Source organism: Cantharellus anzutake (assembly GCF_015039405.1).
Source record: "Cantharellus anzutake strain C23 chromosome Unknown EI90scaffold_10, whole genome shotgun sequence".
NCBI classification, from domain to species: Eukaryota; Fungi; Basidiomycota; class Agaricomycetes; order Cantharellales; family Hydnaceae; genus Cantharellus; species Cantharellus anzutake.
The window spans coordinates 940,181-957,952 of NW_024066960.1; the positions used below are offsets into that span (position 1 = coordinate 940,181).

General features: G+C 49.9%; 5 protein-coding genes across 5 annotated transcripts; 4 read left to right on the top strand and 1 right to left on the bottom strand.

Moving 5' to 3' along the window:
• Positions 1–979: 979 nt before the first annotated feature.
• On the top strand, positions 980–5,131 carry EI90DRAFT_3119358 (uncharacterized protein; the record flags this gene model as incomplete). The annotated part of the gene is made up of 5 exons (XM_039063206.1): positions 980–1,129; positions 1,186–1,322; positions 1,381–1,531; positions 1,592–3,187; positions 3,245–5,131. 5 exons carry the CDS (start codon positions 980–982, stop codon positions 5,129–5,131), a joined length of 3,921 nt encoding a protein of 1,306 aa, XP_038919679.1.
• A 1,808-nt stretch (positions 5,132–6,939) lies between these two features.
• EI90DRAFT_100664 (uncharacterized protein) lies at positions 6,940–7,810 on the top strand. The gene is made up of 2 exons (XM_039051361.1): positions 6,940–7,076; positions 7,130–7,810. Exon 2 carries the CDS (start codon positions 7,163–7,165, stop codon positions 7,622–7,624), a length of 462 nt encoding a protein of 153 aa, XP_038919680.1. The 5' UTR covers positions 6,940–7,076; positions 7,130–7,162; the 3' UTR covers positions 7,625–7,810.
• A 3,053-nt stretch (positions 7,811–10,863) lies between these two features.
• On the bottom strand, positions 10,864–11,309 carry EI90DRAFT_2968768 (uncharacterized protein; the record flags this gene model as incomplete). The annotated part of the gene is made up of 3 exons (XM_039055630.1): positions 11,266–11,309; positions 11,160–11,211; positions 10,864–11,111 (listed from the first exon to the last, which is right to left on the bottom strand). Exon 3 carries the CDS (start codon positions 11,023–11,025, stop codon positions 10,864–10,866), a length of 162 nt encoding a protein of 53 aa, XP_038919681.1. The 5' UTR covers positions 11,026–11,111; positions 11,160–11,211; positions 11,266–11,309.
• A 317-nt stretch (positions 11,310–11,626) lies between these two features.
• EI90DRAFT_3013978 (uncharacterized protein) lies at positions 11,627–12,262 on the top strand (the record flags this gene model as incomplete). The annotated part of the gene is made up of 2 exons (XM_039056721.1): positions 11,627–11,907; positions 11,968–12,262. The coding sequence occupies 2 exons, from the start codon at positions 11,627–11,629 to the stop codon at positions 12,260–12,262; spliced, it is 576 nt and encodes a 191-aa protein (XP_038919682.1).
• A 2,816-nt stretch (positions 12,263–15,078) lies between these two features.
• On the top strand, positions 15,079–16,342 carry EI90DRAFT_3044580 (uncharacterized protein; the record flags this gene model as incomplete). Its single annotated transcript, XM_039059344.1, has 2 exons — positions 15,079–15,479; positions 15,531–16,342. Coding segments are annotated over exons 1-2 (1,125 nt in total), but the record flags the coding sequence as incomplete, so codon positions are not given.
• Positions 16,343–17,772: the final 1,430 nt, after the last annotated feature.

Consider the following 17,772-nt stretch of genomic DNA (forward strand, 5'->3'; position numbering starts at 1 on the left):
GGGGGGTGTCCGTTTTCCAGGACTTGGCAGCCATCATTGGGCATTGGCAAAACGGGATAAGCTTCCTGCCCTCCGGGAGCCAAGGGCACAGGGTCATAAACCGGTTTAGAACATTCCGTGGGATTGGGCTTTGTGGTTGTGTAGTTTTCTGTGGCATTTAGGATGGTCCTCTCACGGGTTGCCGGCCTTTGTGAGAGTGTTGGTTGGGTGGATGGGTCAGTGCCGGGCTTTCCTGTTGCCCGTAGGCCCAGTATATTTGGGCCCAGCACTATGTCTAGAATGTTAGTTTCAAAATGGGTCAACTTTGCGCTTGCGCTGGGGCCGTGTTAACATGTACTATTGTGTATGCACGTGAGCTCGGGTGCGTGGGAATATAACAATATAGCAGTCAATTCGGACAACTCCGGGAAGGTCTTACTCGTTTTCACAGTCCTGTGGTCAAGGCAAGTGGTATTCCCACGGCCTCTGCTGTACAGTTACAAATGTGACCTTTTCATATATGGGTCTTAGTCCCAGGGGTTTTGCCGCCAGGGACACCGCGGGATTCTTGGTTAGGAAGGGTTAGGGAGTTGCTTACCAGAGGGGTAAGTCTCCATATTGTAACTTGGTGGGACGAGGAAACTTCGAGGGAGTTTCTCGTGGTTCGACCGACCTAACTCCGTGATGGAGTTACCCGGGTGCCGAGGAACACTGGCTCCAAGTAGGCAGGTTCCGTTCAGGCGCACCCACCCTTCAGCACATTCGGCTCAGCCGTCTTCTGGTGACACCCTGAGGGGCCCAATGACGCGGCCAGGTGCTCGCCGTTGCCGGCGCTGTTTTGGCTTTGTTTGTGTTTTTGTTTTTGTTTTTTGTTTTTTGTTTTTTTCAAAAAGATCTAAGTTCTTTCTCGCTCTCATTTATGTGATGTTTCGTGTCCTCCCGGGGGTAGTTTAACGACTTTGCGGTCGCTCCCTATCCTTTCATCCACCCATCATTAACCATGCCGTTGAAGCAGGCGGTCAATAATCTCCTCGCTATGGGAGGCGATGTCGCAATTCCAGTTCTCACCGCCGTCAATACTGCATCGGGCGTGTTCCCCCCCCTACAGGCTGCCACCAATGCCGCACTCTTCATCCTCACTGAAATCAGAGTTAGTAACAATTTATACCGATCCTGGAACGGAAGTTGACAATGTGCATTGTGTAGAAGTTCAGGGGAAACAAGGAAGAATGGGGGCGTTTTGGGAAATATATCGGGGACGCCATGGTCGATGTCCTTACAGCCATCGATTCGTATGACGAAGAGCCTAAGCCGTGGGTGGAAAGCGTCAAGAAGCTGAGCGAGTAAGTAGTATCTGCTCTATGCAGGTCATAACCGTTCTATAACGTAAGTACTTTGTAGGGCGCTGGAGCGCATTCGAATTGAGATCAATCGGTTGCGTGGAAAGATGGAAAGGCAGTCTGGTATCCGCAACTTCCTCTCTCATATGAAGAACCCCAGTAGGATCGATGATTTAAAGAAAGATTTTAGCGAAGCGTTGGCAATGTTCCAGGTAATTCCGTTCGATCCTCGGTTATGTTTCTGTTATGATTTCATTATCGAAACCACGTAGCTGCAGACAAATATGACGGTTGGTGCAATAGCAAACAATCAAGATCGGTTCACTCGTGGAGTAGAAGATTCCTCAGTTCTGAATGAACTCAAATATCCCATTGTCGCCCATCACGGTTCAACTCAGCCGTGCTTGAAAGACACCAGGATTGATCTGATCGAGCGCATTATGGCGTGGTGTCGTACCACGGAGGATAGCAAGAATCGTATATTACTGCTAACGGCCGTGGCTGGTGCCGGCAAGACATCTGTTGCGCTCTCAATCGCAGAGGAGTGTAAAAGAGAAAAGATATCATCGTCAAGCTTCTTTTTCAAAGCAGGCGAGCAGTCACGGCCGGACCATCTGTTCAGCGGCATGGCTCGATCTCTGGCAACCAATGACCCTGCATACCGTGCCTCACTCATATCGACTCTTCAGGAGGACCCAGCCCTCTCGACTGCCCCGTTCGCGACGCAATTCGAGAAACTAGTGGCTGAACCTCTCCGTCTCAGGACATCCTCGTCTGGTCGTCCTATGGTGATCATCATTGACGCGTTAGATGAGTGCGACACAGAGGCGTTCCCACTTCTTGCCAACATACTTCGAAAAGAAGTGCCAAAACTACCGATCAACATCAAATTCTTTGTCACTTCTAGGCAATTCGACCTTGTTGACCGTTTTCTATCGCTTAATTACCCCATCAATCGCCTCACCATAAATCTTTCGGACGATATTAACATGCATGACTGCGCTATCTACATCCGGTCGCAACTGCGTGAACTGAAGGATGTGCATAATGATATGAAAGTCGGAATGGGGGAGGAAGATGAATTGGTCCAGTGCATATTAGAGCGAGCAGGTGGCCTGTTCATTTGGATCAGTACTGTGTTTCGCTACATGAAGGTCACCGGTGGAGATGCCACGAAGATGCTAAAGAAATTGCTCGATGATGATCTCAGCCGATCAAAGGCTTCTGCAGAGGAAATGATGGATAAGCTGTATGCGAACATTCTGGAGAAGTGTAACTGGAAGAACGACGATTTCGTGCATGACTACCCGATTGTGATGGGAGCAATCTTAGTTGCACGGCAGCCACTATCTGTTGCGGCTTGGAATGCCATTCTGTCGCCTCTCCTAGAGTCGGACATCAGATATACGTTAGCTCAACTTGCGCCCCTCGTCTCAGGAGTAGGGGATTCTAACAAGCCAATTCGTATTCTGCACCAATCTTTCCGCGATTTTCTCACGGACCGAGTCGGTCCACAATCACCCATACTTGGTCGGTTTGCAGTGGATGCAAGGAGGGAGGATGCCAGAGTAGCCTTGCGCTGCATTGAAATCTTGAATAAAGATCTTCCCACTGTGAAAGGGTTGGGACTGATTGAGGACTTATCCGAAATGGCTAAGCTGCCATCCATTCCTCAAGAGGCGCTGTCCGAACACGTTCATTATGCATGTCGGCATTTCGTGCACCATCTCAGCCAATTTCAGGGGCCGCTGGAGGCGCCCAGCGGGCATATTGACGCATTTCTCGGTGGGCAAATATCGCGCTGGGTGGAAGTCTGTGTGAGGACGGAAGGGTATATTAGTATATCATCGTTCCCTGAATGGGCCAAGGTATGAATCATCAGTAGCGATCATTTGGGACTCTTGTTCGGTCTCATGTTCCTTCAGTTGAACCTTGATTGGGCCTCCAAAGAGGTCATTCACCTGTTGGTCAAAGTGTTTGGCAATGTGAGTGGAAATCTTGGGTTCTTTTTAAGATTGCAGGAGGCATATGAGATGGCAAGTGATTCAGTTGCACTGTGCCATTGCCTTGTGTCTACGGACTCAGAGTCCTACACTCCGGATTTGGCTCGAGCGCTTCGGCATCTTTATGTATCACTCTCCAAAGTTGGGTGCCATTCCGAGGCGTTCATGGTGATCGAAGAAAGTGTCCAACTCTGGCGTGAGCTTGTTGCCACCCATCCAACATCATACACCCCAGATCTGGCTGGAGCGCTCCGGAGTCTTTTTGTATCACTTGACAAAGTTGGACGCCATTCCGAGGCACTCACAGTGATTGAAGAAAGTGTGAAACTCTGGCGCAAGCTAGTTGCCACTCATCCAACATCATACACCCCGGATTTGGCTGGGGCGCTCCGGAATCTTTCTGTATCACTCAACACAGTTGGACGCCATTTCGAGGCGCTCACAGTGATTGAAGAAAGTGTGAAACTCTGGCGCAAGCTAGTTGCCAACCATCCAACATCATACACCCCGGACTTAGCTGGAGTGCTCCGGAATCTTTCTGTATCACTTAACACAGTTGGACGCCATTCCGAGGCGCTCACAGTGATTGAAGAAAGTCTGAAACTCTGGCGCAAGCTAGTTGCCACCCATCCAACATCATACACCCCGGATTTAGCTGGAGTGCTCCAGAATCTTAAAGCATCACTCGACCAAGTTGGACGCCATTCTGAGGCGCTCACAGTGGTCGAAGAAAGCGTGAAACTGTGGCGCGAGCTAGTTACCACCCATCCAACATCATACACCCCAGATTTGGCTCGAGCGCTCCGGGATCTTGAGGTATCACTCAACAACGTTGGATGCCATTCTGAAGCGCTCATGGTGATCGAAGAAAGTGTGAAACTCTGGCGCGAGCTAGTTGCCACCCATCCAACATCATACACCCCGGGTTTGGCTGGAGCACTCTGGAATCTTTTTGTATCACTGGACAAAGTTGGACGCCATTCCGAGGCGCTCACGGTGATCAAAGAAAGTGTGAAACTCTGGCGTGAGCTAGTTGCCACCCATCCAACATCATACACCCCGGATCTGGCTGGAGTACTTCGGAATCTTAAAGTATCACTCGACCAACTTGGACGCCATTCCGAGGCGCTCATGGCAATCGAAGAAAGTGTGAAACTCTGGCGCGAGCTAGTTGCCACTCATCCAGCATTATATATCCCAGATTTGGCTCGAGCGCTCCAGAATCTTAAAGTATCACTCGACAACGCTGGACGCCATTCTGAGGCGCTCTCAGTGATTGAGGAAAGTGTGAAACTCTGGCGCGAGCTAGTTTCCACCCATCCAACATCATACACCCCAGATTTGGCTGGTGCGCTCTTGAATCTTAAAGTGTCACTTGACAAAGTTGGGCACCATTCCGAGGCCCTCACAGTGATTGAAGAAAGTGTGGAACTCTGGCGCAAGCTAGTTGCCACCCGCCCCACATCATACACCCTGGATTTGGCTCGAGCGCTCCTGAATCTTTTTGTATCACTTGACAAAGTTGGACGCCATTCCGAGGCGCTCATGGTGGTCGAAGAAAGTGTGAAACTCTGCCGTGAGCTAGTTGCCACCCATCCAACATCATACACCCTGGATTTGGCTCTAGCCCTTCGGAACCTTTTTGTATCACTCGACAAAGTTGGACGCCATTCCGAGGCGCTCACAGTGATCAAAGAAAGTGTACAGCTCTCGCGCGAGCTGGTTGCCACCCATCCGACACCATACATTCCGGATTTGGCTTTAGCGCTTGGGAGCCTAGATGCATCGCTCACCAACATTCGTGAATGAAGGAAGTGTGGAGCCCCGGCGCGACCTAGTTGTTATCCAACCGACATCGTACACCCCGGATCTGGCTCAAGCGCCCCGCAATCCCAAAATATCACTTGACAATCTCGGACACCATTCCGAGGCGCTCCTCGTAAATGAAGGCTCAGACTCCTGCCCCAGTCATGATATTGTTCGCATGTCGGGTAAAGCCCAAACTTAGTCGGTAGTTCCTACGTCGGCCAATTTGTGGCAGCGAGTCTTTCCCCAATTCTTATTTAGGTTGCATCTAGCTCACGAGCTGACTAAATTATGACGAAGGATTCTCGGAAGTGACTGGTTCACGTCTCCCTCTGTTTGTCTAGCATCAACCGGAACTTCACTTTGCCACCCCACCCCATCCCATCCCATTCTCCCGAGATTATAAAAAAAGAAAAGGATGGCTCAGGGACACTTAAGCACTTTTCCGGAAGACTTATCCACTCCAGGAAACCTGTCCTGTGCAATCGCTCAGTGCTGACCCCGAATACCCTCCCAGCGCTGATCAGACCGATCGTTGCCCTGCTCCGCCATCGTGAAATTTCGTGTGCTGCGGCATTCTTCATACTGTTGAATAAGGAAATTCCCAGAGCACACTCTAGGAAAGCCCTTCATCTGCAAATCGTCAGCGTTGTCCGTCACTGGGCGCGTACACGTTACTGTGAGAGCGCTTCATTGATCTCATGGATGTTGGTAACCGACGCTAAGTGACCGCTCCGTGCTCAATGTCTTTCCTGTAATGGAAGGCCGTTTGGTGTCACTGTTGAGAGACATGGACGGCATCAACTCGTTTTGGAGGGTGTTTTCGGCCTCCCTCTTCTTCGTACGCTGAAGGCGCTGGTCTCCGGAGCGTGACACTGTTCCACCAGGGGATCCTACTGAGCTTTTCATGCGGAATCCACTGCTATTGGCTGGCGGTGCACTGTATATTAAAGTTGCTCATGAGTTTCCTCTTCTCTCACTTAAGGGCTCGGGATACATTCTGATTCCCTATTCCCTTCCATTCTGCGTGGGCCATTCACAGCGGGAGGGAGCGCCCATTTAGTGACACTTAAAACGATTAAGTGCCTCTAAACAAGGCATGCCACAGTTCAAAAGATCCTCCGCATAAACCGGACATATGTCCATTCCCAAACGGCGGCATGTCCACGATCAGCATCTACCGAGACACTCATCAGAAAGATGTCGACATAGTCAACGATCCGAGTAGGTTACAACATGAAGGAGAAGGTCAAGTAACATGGTATCAGACCATCCAGAGATCGACGCAACGCTGTAGGCAATCGCATTTCTTGTTCTAAGTCTGGCCAGAATTCGGTTTCCGATTTTGAATTGTTCGGACACCGCCATGCTCCGCGTTGTCGACATCTGGCTTCTACATGAGTTCTGACCAGTACAGTTTGGCAGATAGACTGGAGCAACCAACGGCTTCTCCCCGGAGTTTTGGACGTCGCTCTGATACGCAGCACCCCCATGAAGATCAGCTCTGGCCCGGAGGTTATTTCACTTGTTCCAGGCCTTTCCACTCGCGTACAAAATGGCGAACCGCTCAACTTACTACAGCGTCTCGACCTCCTTGGCACCTCTTCGATCTCCGTTTCGTCAAATTGCTTTCCAGTCATAGTGCTACGCACCACAATCCTCACAAGTGCTCACCCTGTCCTCTTGCATTGACTGGAACATCACCGAAACTTGGACCCGCGTCGATCTTGCGTTTCCCTGAAGAATCGTTGTGAGGTGCTCGCGTTCTGTTAGACGCATGTGAACCTTTGTATTATTCTCCCGTCACTTTCAAGTCAGATGCGCCGAAACCATCCTCGTGCCTTTCTGCGATAGGGTTGATGCGTTGGTCTGACGGTCCACGGTCCCCGTCGCCCCTGATGAACTGGGAGAAGCGGAACCTTGTAGCACAGACACCTTCGGGGCCCGGGTAGGTATTTAAAATTGTAATTCATTAACTCTGGTTCACTAACTTAGCGAAAGCCTAAGCTGATCGCTTGACACTGCGGACTGGAGATGCGAGCTAATCCCCATAGCAACAACTATCTCCTCCCGCCGACTAGGATATCGTCACGGTTCGGCCTGAATTGCTATTTGCGCTACCCTGTGCCACCCACTTTCTGGCCGGGTCGCCTTTGCTGCTACGAGAACAGGATTTCGTTGCTAGATTCAATTTCAACACGGTGTCCTCGAACAGTTTTGAGGGAGCTTTCCACTTCTTATCAATCCAGACAAACACAGCATGAGAACAGTCTTAGGGACGCTAATCAAGATGTGCACCTGTTTCAGGAGTTGACATGCGTTCCGACGTTTTGTCATATTGCAGTGTGTTCAGTCTTTCCGTCTGGCGTCAACATCAACTCTGAAGCAACTTCTCCGTTGCGTTACATCGGAAGGTCATGGGGTGGCCTCACAGAGCTTTATTACAAATATGGAACGCTCTTTGACATATGTCCGTCCCTTTTCGACTCTTTATAACTGCATTCCTGAGCTTGCTTTCTTCCGGATCAACGCGCCAAGGACAATTTCTACTGCCAAGAGACAAAATTCTTCCACCACTCAGGATTCCCATAGATCATATTCATTTTAACCATCGGTTCACCCGCTCCTCTGTTGTAGCTTCTACCATAGCTGCCTCTCGGTGCTGGTTCTCCGCTCATGCACCGTGCTAAATCAGTCTTGCGTTCATATTCGTTCGCCCAAACACGATGCAATCTCCGTCGTAGAGGTGTGTGTTTGACACGAATTGCGGTGGAGTGTCCGACTGCCCTTGAATGGCGAAGTGATAGCTACACGCTTCTTTCCAATGTAGTTTGGTCGAACTTGTTCATCCTGTCCTGTCTGAAAATATGGGCAGCGCAGCGCTAAGAACTCGGAGTAGGATCCTACGACAACATCTGGGATGCCGCCCGACCCCGATCCTCAGGATAGCGAGATCTGCTCGAACTATTGGCCCTACCATTATATACGTGTACATTCTCATGGAGTCCCCAGCTTCTGCCCTTAGTCCAGACGGGCCAAACGCCTTTCAAAACCAATTTCCAACCCCCTCCATCGACCTTTGCGCAAAATTTTACCGTTCAGCCAGCTGTCCATCTCCTGCGTCAGTGCAAGGCACGCCCGTGCTTCAGCACAATTCCTTTTCCATTCCTTACTGTCCAACCTACGAGATCAGTGATGCACCCCCCTCTGGTCGTTCAGGTAGAAGCTGTCCTTCTCTTGTGTCAAGCTCAAATATATTCTAAAAAAAAGGATTTGATGCCATCTGGCGTGGTTACTTTCCACAAACGGTTTAATTTCATCATACTACGCGCTCATCGTAATTATTGTAGACGCTGATAACAGATAATTTTACGCATAGTCAAATTAAGTTCTCCATTGTACTCGGAGCCAGTGTGGAAAGAGCAAGCCTCATATGACGCTCGACTACCATGCCAACCTACCAGCACTCGATCGCCATACCAGGCTACCGGCACAGGCACACTGTTGGCGAACAGTTTACAGGCGATCGGATCACAGTTTTCTGGGGGTCCGAGCACTCATCCACCATTAAACCATATGACCGACCTGCGGAAACCTTTATCCTCCCGGTAATCGCATCCCAGTAGGGTTCTTCCTATTGCAGATGATTGGGCTCCGGCGGGCTTTCTTGCGTTTGGTGAGAGGTCGTAAAATGGGCGCCTGATCCAGGAGTCATCTAAGTCGTGCTCTTGGTTTGTTGGACCATGCCGCCCCTCGAGGGAAGAATGGGAATGGGTTGAGAGAATATGAGAGAGGAATTCCAGGATTGTCGAAAAACTTGTAACGCGATAGTGTGCAATGAGATCGCGCGACTGGGTTCTCCATCGAAAGCGCCAATATACCATGCTCCGAGCGAGAAACTGATCATGTGATGATGAGGAATCACTAAATAACTATCCTGGACGGGGACTACATCGCACTTCCCTTTGATAGCGGTGTAGTTGAGATCGCCGACATTGATCACAGCGAGCGGTCACTCGGTTCGAATGCGATCGTCTAGCATGGGTCGATTTCATCCATAGCAAGCACCGAATCGCTACCGGGGACACCAAGGGAAACATCACCGCCTTTGACCATGATATGACGCCTATCAGACTTGGCACTCTCGCTGGTGGCCGCTACCCAGCTGTTACTGTGGCGTCGGACGATGGATCGTTGATAGCACGAGTTCCGCCAGATGTTGACAGGGATTGGTACAATTTTATCGCATTCATGTGTGTTTGGGGTGATCCATATATATATTCGACCACTTGCCTCCCCTCACGACTTTGTTACAACACCATTACGAACATCACGTTCACGAAACTCAGCTTCGTAATTACTTAATCTCTTCATCATCAACCTTCGTTGGTCATTCCTTGAGCTTCGCCTCCATGAGCTGAGAGCTCTCTCACTTAATGGAATTATGTATCCAGAAAACTCGCCAGAAATGCTGAGGATGCGGATGGGGTGAGTGCTGACATCATGTAATTCAAACAAGCGTCAGTATTGACTCAGACTTACATTGATTCGAAGCAATTCATTCGGCACGCCCCATGTAAGAAGATTTGAACTCCTAAGTGTTGCAGTAGTAACATATCGGCCATAAACTGGATGCTGTTGTCTCTTCTGCAAAAAAACACCACATTTGCTTTCACGCCCTAAAGGAGGTGTTGTCGACATGCTAAACTAATTCTACCTACAAAGATAATTGAAAAGTTGCAGGAGTGGTAATTTAAAGAAATGCCCCTTCACATCAGTTATAAAGAATGCCTGGTCATTTTCGTTGTCGATTGGAAGACCAGTGATGAGTTTTTTTGCGGTTGCATGATAGAAATTGGCATTTTGTGTTTCTGAAGGGGTGGTCAACTATGCAGCTGGTTGGTTCCAATATCGCATGAGCCTCATCTTCGGAAAGTTTGAGAAGGGTTGACGAAGACACGTTGAGTGGCTCGCGAGCGGCCACAATATCCCAATGACTAGGTGATATTTTTTGGTTAGGTCCGGATGGATTCCAGACGAATCAGCCATATAGGCTTGTCGCGATATGCATAGGAACTCTGAGTTGAGGTCAGCAGGCGCATCGGTGAGATCACGGTAATATTGGAACTCCGATTGCAGAGTACGACCACGCCGAGTCTGAATGCACAGTTCCCGAATCCGGATCGAGGCGATAGCAGGTAATTCACGACAAGCTGAAGCGAAGGCGTCAAGACCAGCCTTCGACGGTTCCTACTTGGATCTTTTGATGTGATCCTGGAGGCTTTCCTCGATCATGCGGCGGATAGTGAAGTAAGTTTCGCTTTTCTCGTTTAGATCCATATCTTCATATGGTATCACGTAACCCACGTCTCTAGCTGCAGTAAAAGCCGAAACAACTTGCGTCTCCGGCCGACAACTCACTAATACGGCAAATGTGGTTGGTAGGTCATGAAGCATAAAGACGAGGCCCATCAAGGTGTCGAGCCTCTCTTGGTCCCCACATTCATCTAAGTCATCGAGAACGATGATGAAGCGGTCTTCTCCCGTGAGCGGCCCGTCAGGTTACGCATAGGTTCGATAATAAGAGCCCTCATCTGGTTTTTCAAGGGAAGATGTCGGGCCAATGCCAAAGATGGCTGCCGAAGGTGTCTGACAAGCGATATCTTGAAGTCTTCATTGAAGGCTGCCAGTTGATGTGCGAGGGTAGAGGGAAACCAATCGAGGCCTCTTCCTGTCTAATTCTTATCCCAGAAGAATGATGCTGCCAGGGTACCCTGACTTTCAACAGTGGACGCGACACTCATAGATATCGCAGTCTTCCCGGTTCCAGGGGATTCACGCAGCCAGACAAATCGGTTCTTGGGTTCCTTTAAGTGATCGAGTATCGATTCCAGCATCCTGACTCGAGTGCCGGGATGACATTTCGACTTGCTCTGTACGTAGGTGTGCTCCGCGGGCACTCGGCCAAGTCTTGAGAGCTCAGCTGAAAGCACAATTAAAAAAGAACCTCAACATGTGCACCGAGACGTACATTGTATCGACGACTGAATTTTCTGAAGGAGCGTCAACGTTGTTGCTTCCGTCTGTGGAGTGTTCAATCAGCTACCATCCAATGCCTCGAAGATTGATAAACAAACCGAGAACGAAGTAATCGCCTTATTAATGCACGCCTTCACATTCCTTACGTTTGGGTTATGTTTGAAGCTGATAACATTCTCACGATATGCTTTTGATTCTTAAGGGACTCAATATGCTTGATTTGTTCTTCCAGCGTGCTGTCAGGAGGTACGGGGGTTCAGCAAGCGACCAACGAAGGAGGCAACGTACGAGTGAAATTCTTTCAGTAGAAAAATAACTTCAGAAGGAATTTGACCGGTGCATAGCTGAAGTGGCCGCAAAATTGTAGTGTAGGCGCTCCGAACCTCGCCGATAAGACTCTTGAGATTCCTCGTTATTGCTGTTAACAGTCTGAAAAGAGGGAGCGGAACGTCATGAAACATGTCATCACTGATCGCAAAAACAAAGCACTGCTCGAACCTCGTAAGCCTGGAGCAGCGTGAGGAGGTCCGGAATTTGACCGAGATATGGAATGGGGGAAATCTTGAGAGCAGAAGATGCAGTTTGGAGTACAAGTTTTATGGCGCCAATGGTCGGCTTCGTTCATCACCAGCCGAGCCAGCTGGTGTTGGTGACATCGAGTCTGACGGGGGGGGCGGATCTATCTCCATACCTGCACGCCTGAGTCGCGTTTGGAGGATCGAGTTCGTATCGTGGACTGTGTGTGTGCTAGGCGCCGAATGAGAGTGATCGATGCACTCGGGTGACGATGGCCGGGATAGCGACGGCAAATCCTCAGGTGATGAAGGAACGGACGGGCTCGGCACATATCCCCCCGGACCTGACGCGCTTGATGGGTTGGGATCAGGGCTTTCGCGTAAAGGCCTTCCCATATGTTGCCCTAGGGACGCCCGCTGGTTTGAAGCCTCGGAACGGCTAGAGGGCCCCAAACTAGCCCGAGTCCTGGGAGGCCGAAGCTGGAATCCTCCTGGTCCATGGGACTCTGCTGTCCGAGCTCTGACGACACGAATCTCGGGAATCCGAAGTGGAGAAGTCGGGGGCTGTGACAGATGCTGACGGCTCGAATGGAGCGCGAGGGTTGCATGTTGAGAGGGGGGGTGGAGACTTTCTCTTGCAAGGCATGACACTAGTGTAGTCGGCAGCGGCAGGAGTGGAGGGGAGCTCTGCTGCGCTCACATGATCTATATCAAATAGCAGTACCGGTGTGGAGCTCCACTAAGCGCCCTTGCATTGGATATAGTGGGAGTTCAATGGAGAGAAAATGGGGTGAAGCGGTGCTGGTAGCATGTCCCATCTTTAGAAATCGAACATTCAGAAATCTATTTGATATGCGCGTATGCTGTGCTGTGCTTTAAGGTCTCCAGCCCTGGGCCGCAGCTGAAGAGCCACTCAGCGGAGTCCAAGCGTGCATAGTGCTGTGTAGCTAATTCATCTCACAGACCTCGGCTATGCTACGTCCGGGGGGTGAGAGTATTGCGTTCTAGCCAGGGTTCCAAGCAAAGGGGAAGAGCGTCTGGCAAGTGATGACGGCTTTGGAGAAAAGCGCTGTGGCCGTTTGGCAGTGAATGGTAGATAGATAGTGCATATTTAGTGACGCACGGTTCAGAAGCAAATGTGTCAGACGTTATGATGCTTGGAGCAGAATTGGCACGACAGAAGTAATTCAGTCTATGGACGCCGAGGTTCCGTCAGCTACGCCTAACACTACTCTGCATTGGGGGAGTTCACCGTCCAGCGAAAAGCTCGAAGGTTCCTGGAAAGGCACCCAGGGCAATATCAAGAGGAGGTAGAGTGTCGATGTGCCAGGTCAAAGGCCCACACTATCGAGAAACTCTTGTATGGGTGTGACGCTGATGGTCCGACAAACGGGGGAGTAAGTGCTGGATTGTTGTGGAGATAAATGAAGTCGGTAGCTGGATAGACAGACAGGGCAAGCATTGAATGAGACAAAATCACACATGGGGGCCTATGTGCACGTATATGCAAAAAGCTTGGATGTTTCGCAACGCAGACCGCTGGACGACACATCCCAGCGACGGTGAGATGTACATAAAACTGACATGGTCTCTCGTAAGAGCTATGTAATGGTAGGCAACTCGGCCAACGGGACTCGCGTGTATGGATAAGTTATATCATCAGAAGCACCCAAAGGATTAAAACAGAGGTGGCCTGGAGACCATCGTCGGAGAAACCGTTGGCTATTTCACGCTTATGTGCCACAATGTCAAGCTGATACTTTCTTGACGCGAGATTACAGCTTGAAGTGCACCATTGTTGGCAAAGAAATCGAAAGCAATAATAGGTTGGGCGTAGGAGGAAATGAACCGAGGACCAGATGACCCCATTATTGAACAGGTCACAACACCCCAGTATTAATGCACGGATGAGCGTTAAATAACTATCGGTCTCACTCATTTCCACTGCGTACTATCCTGTGAAAATCCAAGTGTGTCGATTGCGAGAAAGCAATCAAGTGTCGAGCAACACTTCGACTGCGAACGAGAAGGTGTAATGTGTAGGCAATCAGACGACCTTTGGCCTCGGCGCTGATTATCTAGAAAAATACTGAGCTTGTTTCACCCAGGACGCGAGTTTGGTGCGCGAGTCATGATAACAAGCCGGTGATGTTGGAAATTTCTTCCTTAATCAAAAGATTTATTCACCAGACCATAGGTTTTCCGCAGCAGAGAGCAGCCATCATGCGCTCGATCGACAAAGCCCGCCACTCGGTCCCTGTGCTCAGAGTCATGTCAGCTTTATGGCATCCACGTGCGGCAGGCTCCATTACGCGCGACGTGGACCAAACAACTTGCAGAGGACGGATTTCGACTTCGACTGGGTCGGCGGGACGTAACCAAGAGTTATAACCCAACGACTCGACGCTGGAAAGGTCGGGTAGGATTACGAGTGGTACCGCTGCTGTCGACGACCGTCATCAGCAACACAATGAGAAGGCTATTCATCGAATATCGTCGATCCAGAGAGGAGTATCGGATATAGAACCTCCAGAGTTATGCATGAAAATACGGAATCTTAAAGTGCCAAGAAAGAAGGGTTCCAAATCTGACAAGGGTGAATGTATTGGCCGATACAAGACGACTTGGGCGAGGTAACGACTGAAGCCCGGGATGATGATTATATCACCAGCCAAACGCTCAAGGGGAAGCTGCTGTGGGTATGGTTGAGACTATGCAATATGGCCACACTTGAACAATTCAATCAGAAACTACGTAGTCGTGCAGCTAATGTTTCCAGACAGAACAGAATGAAAAGGCATTGCACATCGAGATCGAGAATTCTATGCTCACAGATGGAGTAGGGGTCCACGTACCACAGTTGCTGCGCACGCACATTTGCATCGTGATTTCTTTCTTGCAATCCGCATTGATGGACTCAGTTGTGGATTAAAAGCCACCTCGACCAATTTTTCGCTCCGCTCTCCTCAGTTCACATAACAGGAACTGAGGCGAGACAGCTTTTCTCTTGAGGCGTGTGTTTGCATAGCTCAACATTTTGTACATATTTTCCTAGCGCTTATACGACGCTAGGTAACTACGATTACAGTTAGTTCACACAGTGACTGCAACTGAGCGCTTACATAAACGACGCTAGTTCCTCTGATAGGTGGTACGTCGACTCTAATTCTAATAGTGGACTCGGCATAACATGCTCAGCACTAGTGGACCTCTTCACATGGCTCAACACTGTTATTCGTCGTTGGATGGTTCCGACGATGAAATGAATGCAAGATTACTGATACTCGGCTAATTCCGCGGGAAGGCAGTCGGCGTCAACTTCTAGAGGCTGCCCAGCGTCAACCCCAGCAACCAGCAAGTTGCAGTTGCACCGTCCCATAGAATCCAGTGCTTCAACCGGAATATGAGCACCTTCGCGTCTGCTAGAAGTAGCAGCCCCAACTCGTCACTCCCCCTATATAAGCTTAGCATCGAGCTTGTCTCCATGATTCTTACCTACGGCTGTGACACCGATATCCTACTCAGGTTGGACAATTGGAAGAGGCTGCTGAGGTCGCTCTTGACTATCACATCGGTATCCATTGGGCTCCGTAATGTGGCGATCGAGACTCCTGCCTTGTGGTTTCGGGTCCTCATCAGGCCAGGCCGCACTGATAAAGCGAGTTGCCTCAATTCACTCAATATCGCCAAGCTGTTTTTTCAGCGTGCAAAGACGAAGAAGACAACCATTTTCATTTGCCTCCCACCCCCCTTCCCGCGGGATCAGATTCCTGTATCCGCATTCCAGGAAGCTATTGGTCCTGCGTTAGAGACATGCGAGGATTTCACCCTACTCACGTTACGGCCAGGATGCATAAACATTTTTTTCCCTCTTCCAGGGAAGCTTCGGAATTTGAAGAAGCTGAAGGTGTTTGGCATCGACTACTGTTGGGACGGTCATCTCTTCGAAGAGGATGATCCTGAGATCCAGCTTGACACATTGGAAATCCAAACACCGGTCAGTCGACTGAGTGCTATTTCAGATTTCAGCAAGTCTATGGCATCGTCAATTCGCACTTGCGTGCTTGACGGCGTGGTAGACTCCTTGGATGCCTGTAACGAATTCTTCAATAACGCCGTCAATATTAAACACTTGGAATTAGGGTATAAATTTCTGGTCACATCCCGTGGCCGATCCGTCGCCCTCGCGGCCGGTTCCCCTGTGACACTGCCAGCACTCACCAGCGTCAAACTTTGCTCCTCTTCGCACAAGTATTTCTTTGATTGTTTATCTTTCCCTTCGCTTCGCCACCTCTCTCTTCGAACAGATCGCCACCCTTCTCTTGACCTGATACGGCGCCCACCACAGTGGTTATCAGATGGACATGGACCACCTCTCTGCACTCTCTCCGTATCAGCGAGTACTTTGCTGAGCGCCATCCCTGCCATTGCAATCCTCTTCGTATGCATGAATGTTGTCATGTTAGAGTGCCAGACAACCTGCGAGACGCTCAACAGATTACTTGATTTTATTGGAAGTGTTCTACCTGGGGGTCAGGGAGCTTTCGAACGGCTATCGTACTTCCGTATCAGTTATGATGGCCGGCCGCTTGACGACGCTCAGACTGTGGTGGCAGCGGACTGGATCGAACGCATCTTAACTCACAAACTCGAATTACGGGTAGATTATTGCAATACAAGCATCGATGAGCCTTCTAATGAGATGCCTTTTGCGGGACTCGAGGCTTCCTTCTCCAGCCGTTTCAGGCGCGCCCGCGCACCAGGAGGCTTTGGTGTAGACAGTCTGGAGAAATTATATGAAAAGTCGTTAGCGACAGAAAAAGCTGGGGTTGGGGGGCAGTGTTAGGACGAAGGGTCCCCGTTGAGCTGTGTGAGCAATATTTCTATTTTTCTTGCTGTTTCTCATCGCGAGTGAGTATAGATTTCGTCTTGTTCTTCCCCATGATCCCACTCAGTTGGCTGTGACGCTAACTCGCGATTTTTTTTCAAAGTCACTGTTGACACTGTCTCTGATCATGGAATTCAACGTCGTGTAATTTATTTCCAGCAAGAAGTGTTTGAAGATCTTTGTAATTTTGCAAGACAAGTTGTTGACGAAAGAATGCCTTGTCCTCGCAGAAGCTGGCTGTCGTCACAATGACCTCGGTGGCACCAAGACATTTCTAGCCACAGCCGTGCCACGACGACCGAGGTCGCCTGCACGCGCCTTATTTCATGCATTGCATGTCTGGTAATGCCCGCTGCCCTTGAACCGCAAGGAGTCGAGTTCCACCTTGTGCCAGGCCAAGGTCTCTTGGCGTAGCAGCGCGCACACGGCTTCACGCAGGTACCGAGACTTTTGCATTGAGCAGGATTTGGATACAAGTTGCGGGGAGATGAGGGTGGATGTCAAATTCTCCTTCAACACTAAAGATTCTGAACTTCGGATCTTAACGCATATAGCCGCGCATGTCATTTCCCGGGTCCAGAATTATTGGGTACCCTACTCACTTCTGGCTGAGGGTTTCTTTGGGGTGAAACGTATTAACTCTGAAGCCGTTATTTCTGCAATTCGACCTTCCATCCCTTCTCTGCTCCGCGCCAAACGGGCTGGTTGAGCGAGCGCTTGACACGAATGATGATCACGCTTGCGCGAATCTCTAGTTTGGCATACCTCTCATCATCAGCCATCTTCATTCCTACTAAAACGGGGAATCCGAAGGCTCAGACCATTTAATGTCCCGGCAATAAAGAGAGCCGCCCATGCACAATTATAGGGTGACCCAGAAAATGTGAGGAAGCACTGGTTTGAACACTGGATCCGGCCAGGGATGGAGCCGTGTGACTGGCATAGTTAGCTGAATGCTCAAAGCGCCCTCGGGAGGATGGCTGCTCAAGCGCTTTGGTAACACCTATCCATGCTTTAAGGATGGTCCCTTCTCGGTGATCCTCTGCGGCCGGATTGTTTAATGTCCATGGGTAGGGGAGACTCTTCTCTCTCTCTCCGAGAGTCGTTCCTGCTCTCTCTTGCGTTTTGAACCGTATCATATATCCCCTGGGGATTTGATCGGACGCAGTGACTCCCTCGGTGATCGGGAAATATTTGGCCCC

Excerpts from the sequence above, each read along its gene's own strand:
- EI90DRAFT_100664 (XM_039051361.1), top strand. The coding sequence starts at position 7,163 with ATGCGAGCTAATCCCCATAGCAACAACTATCTCCTCCCGCCGACTAGG.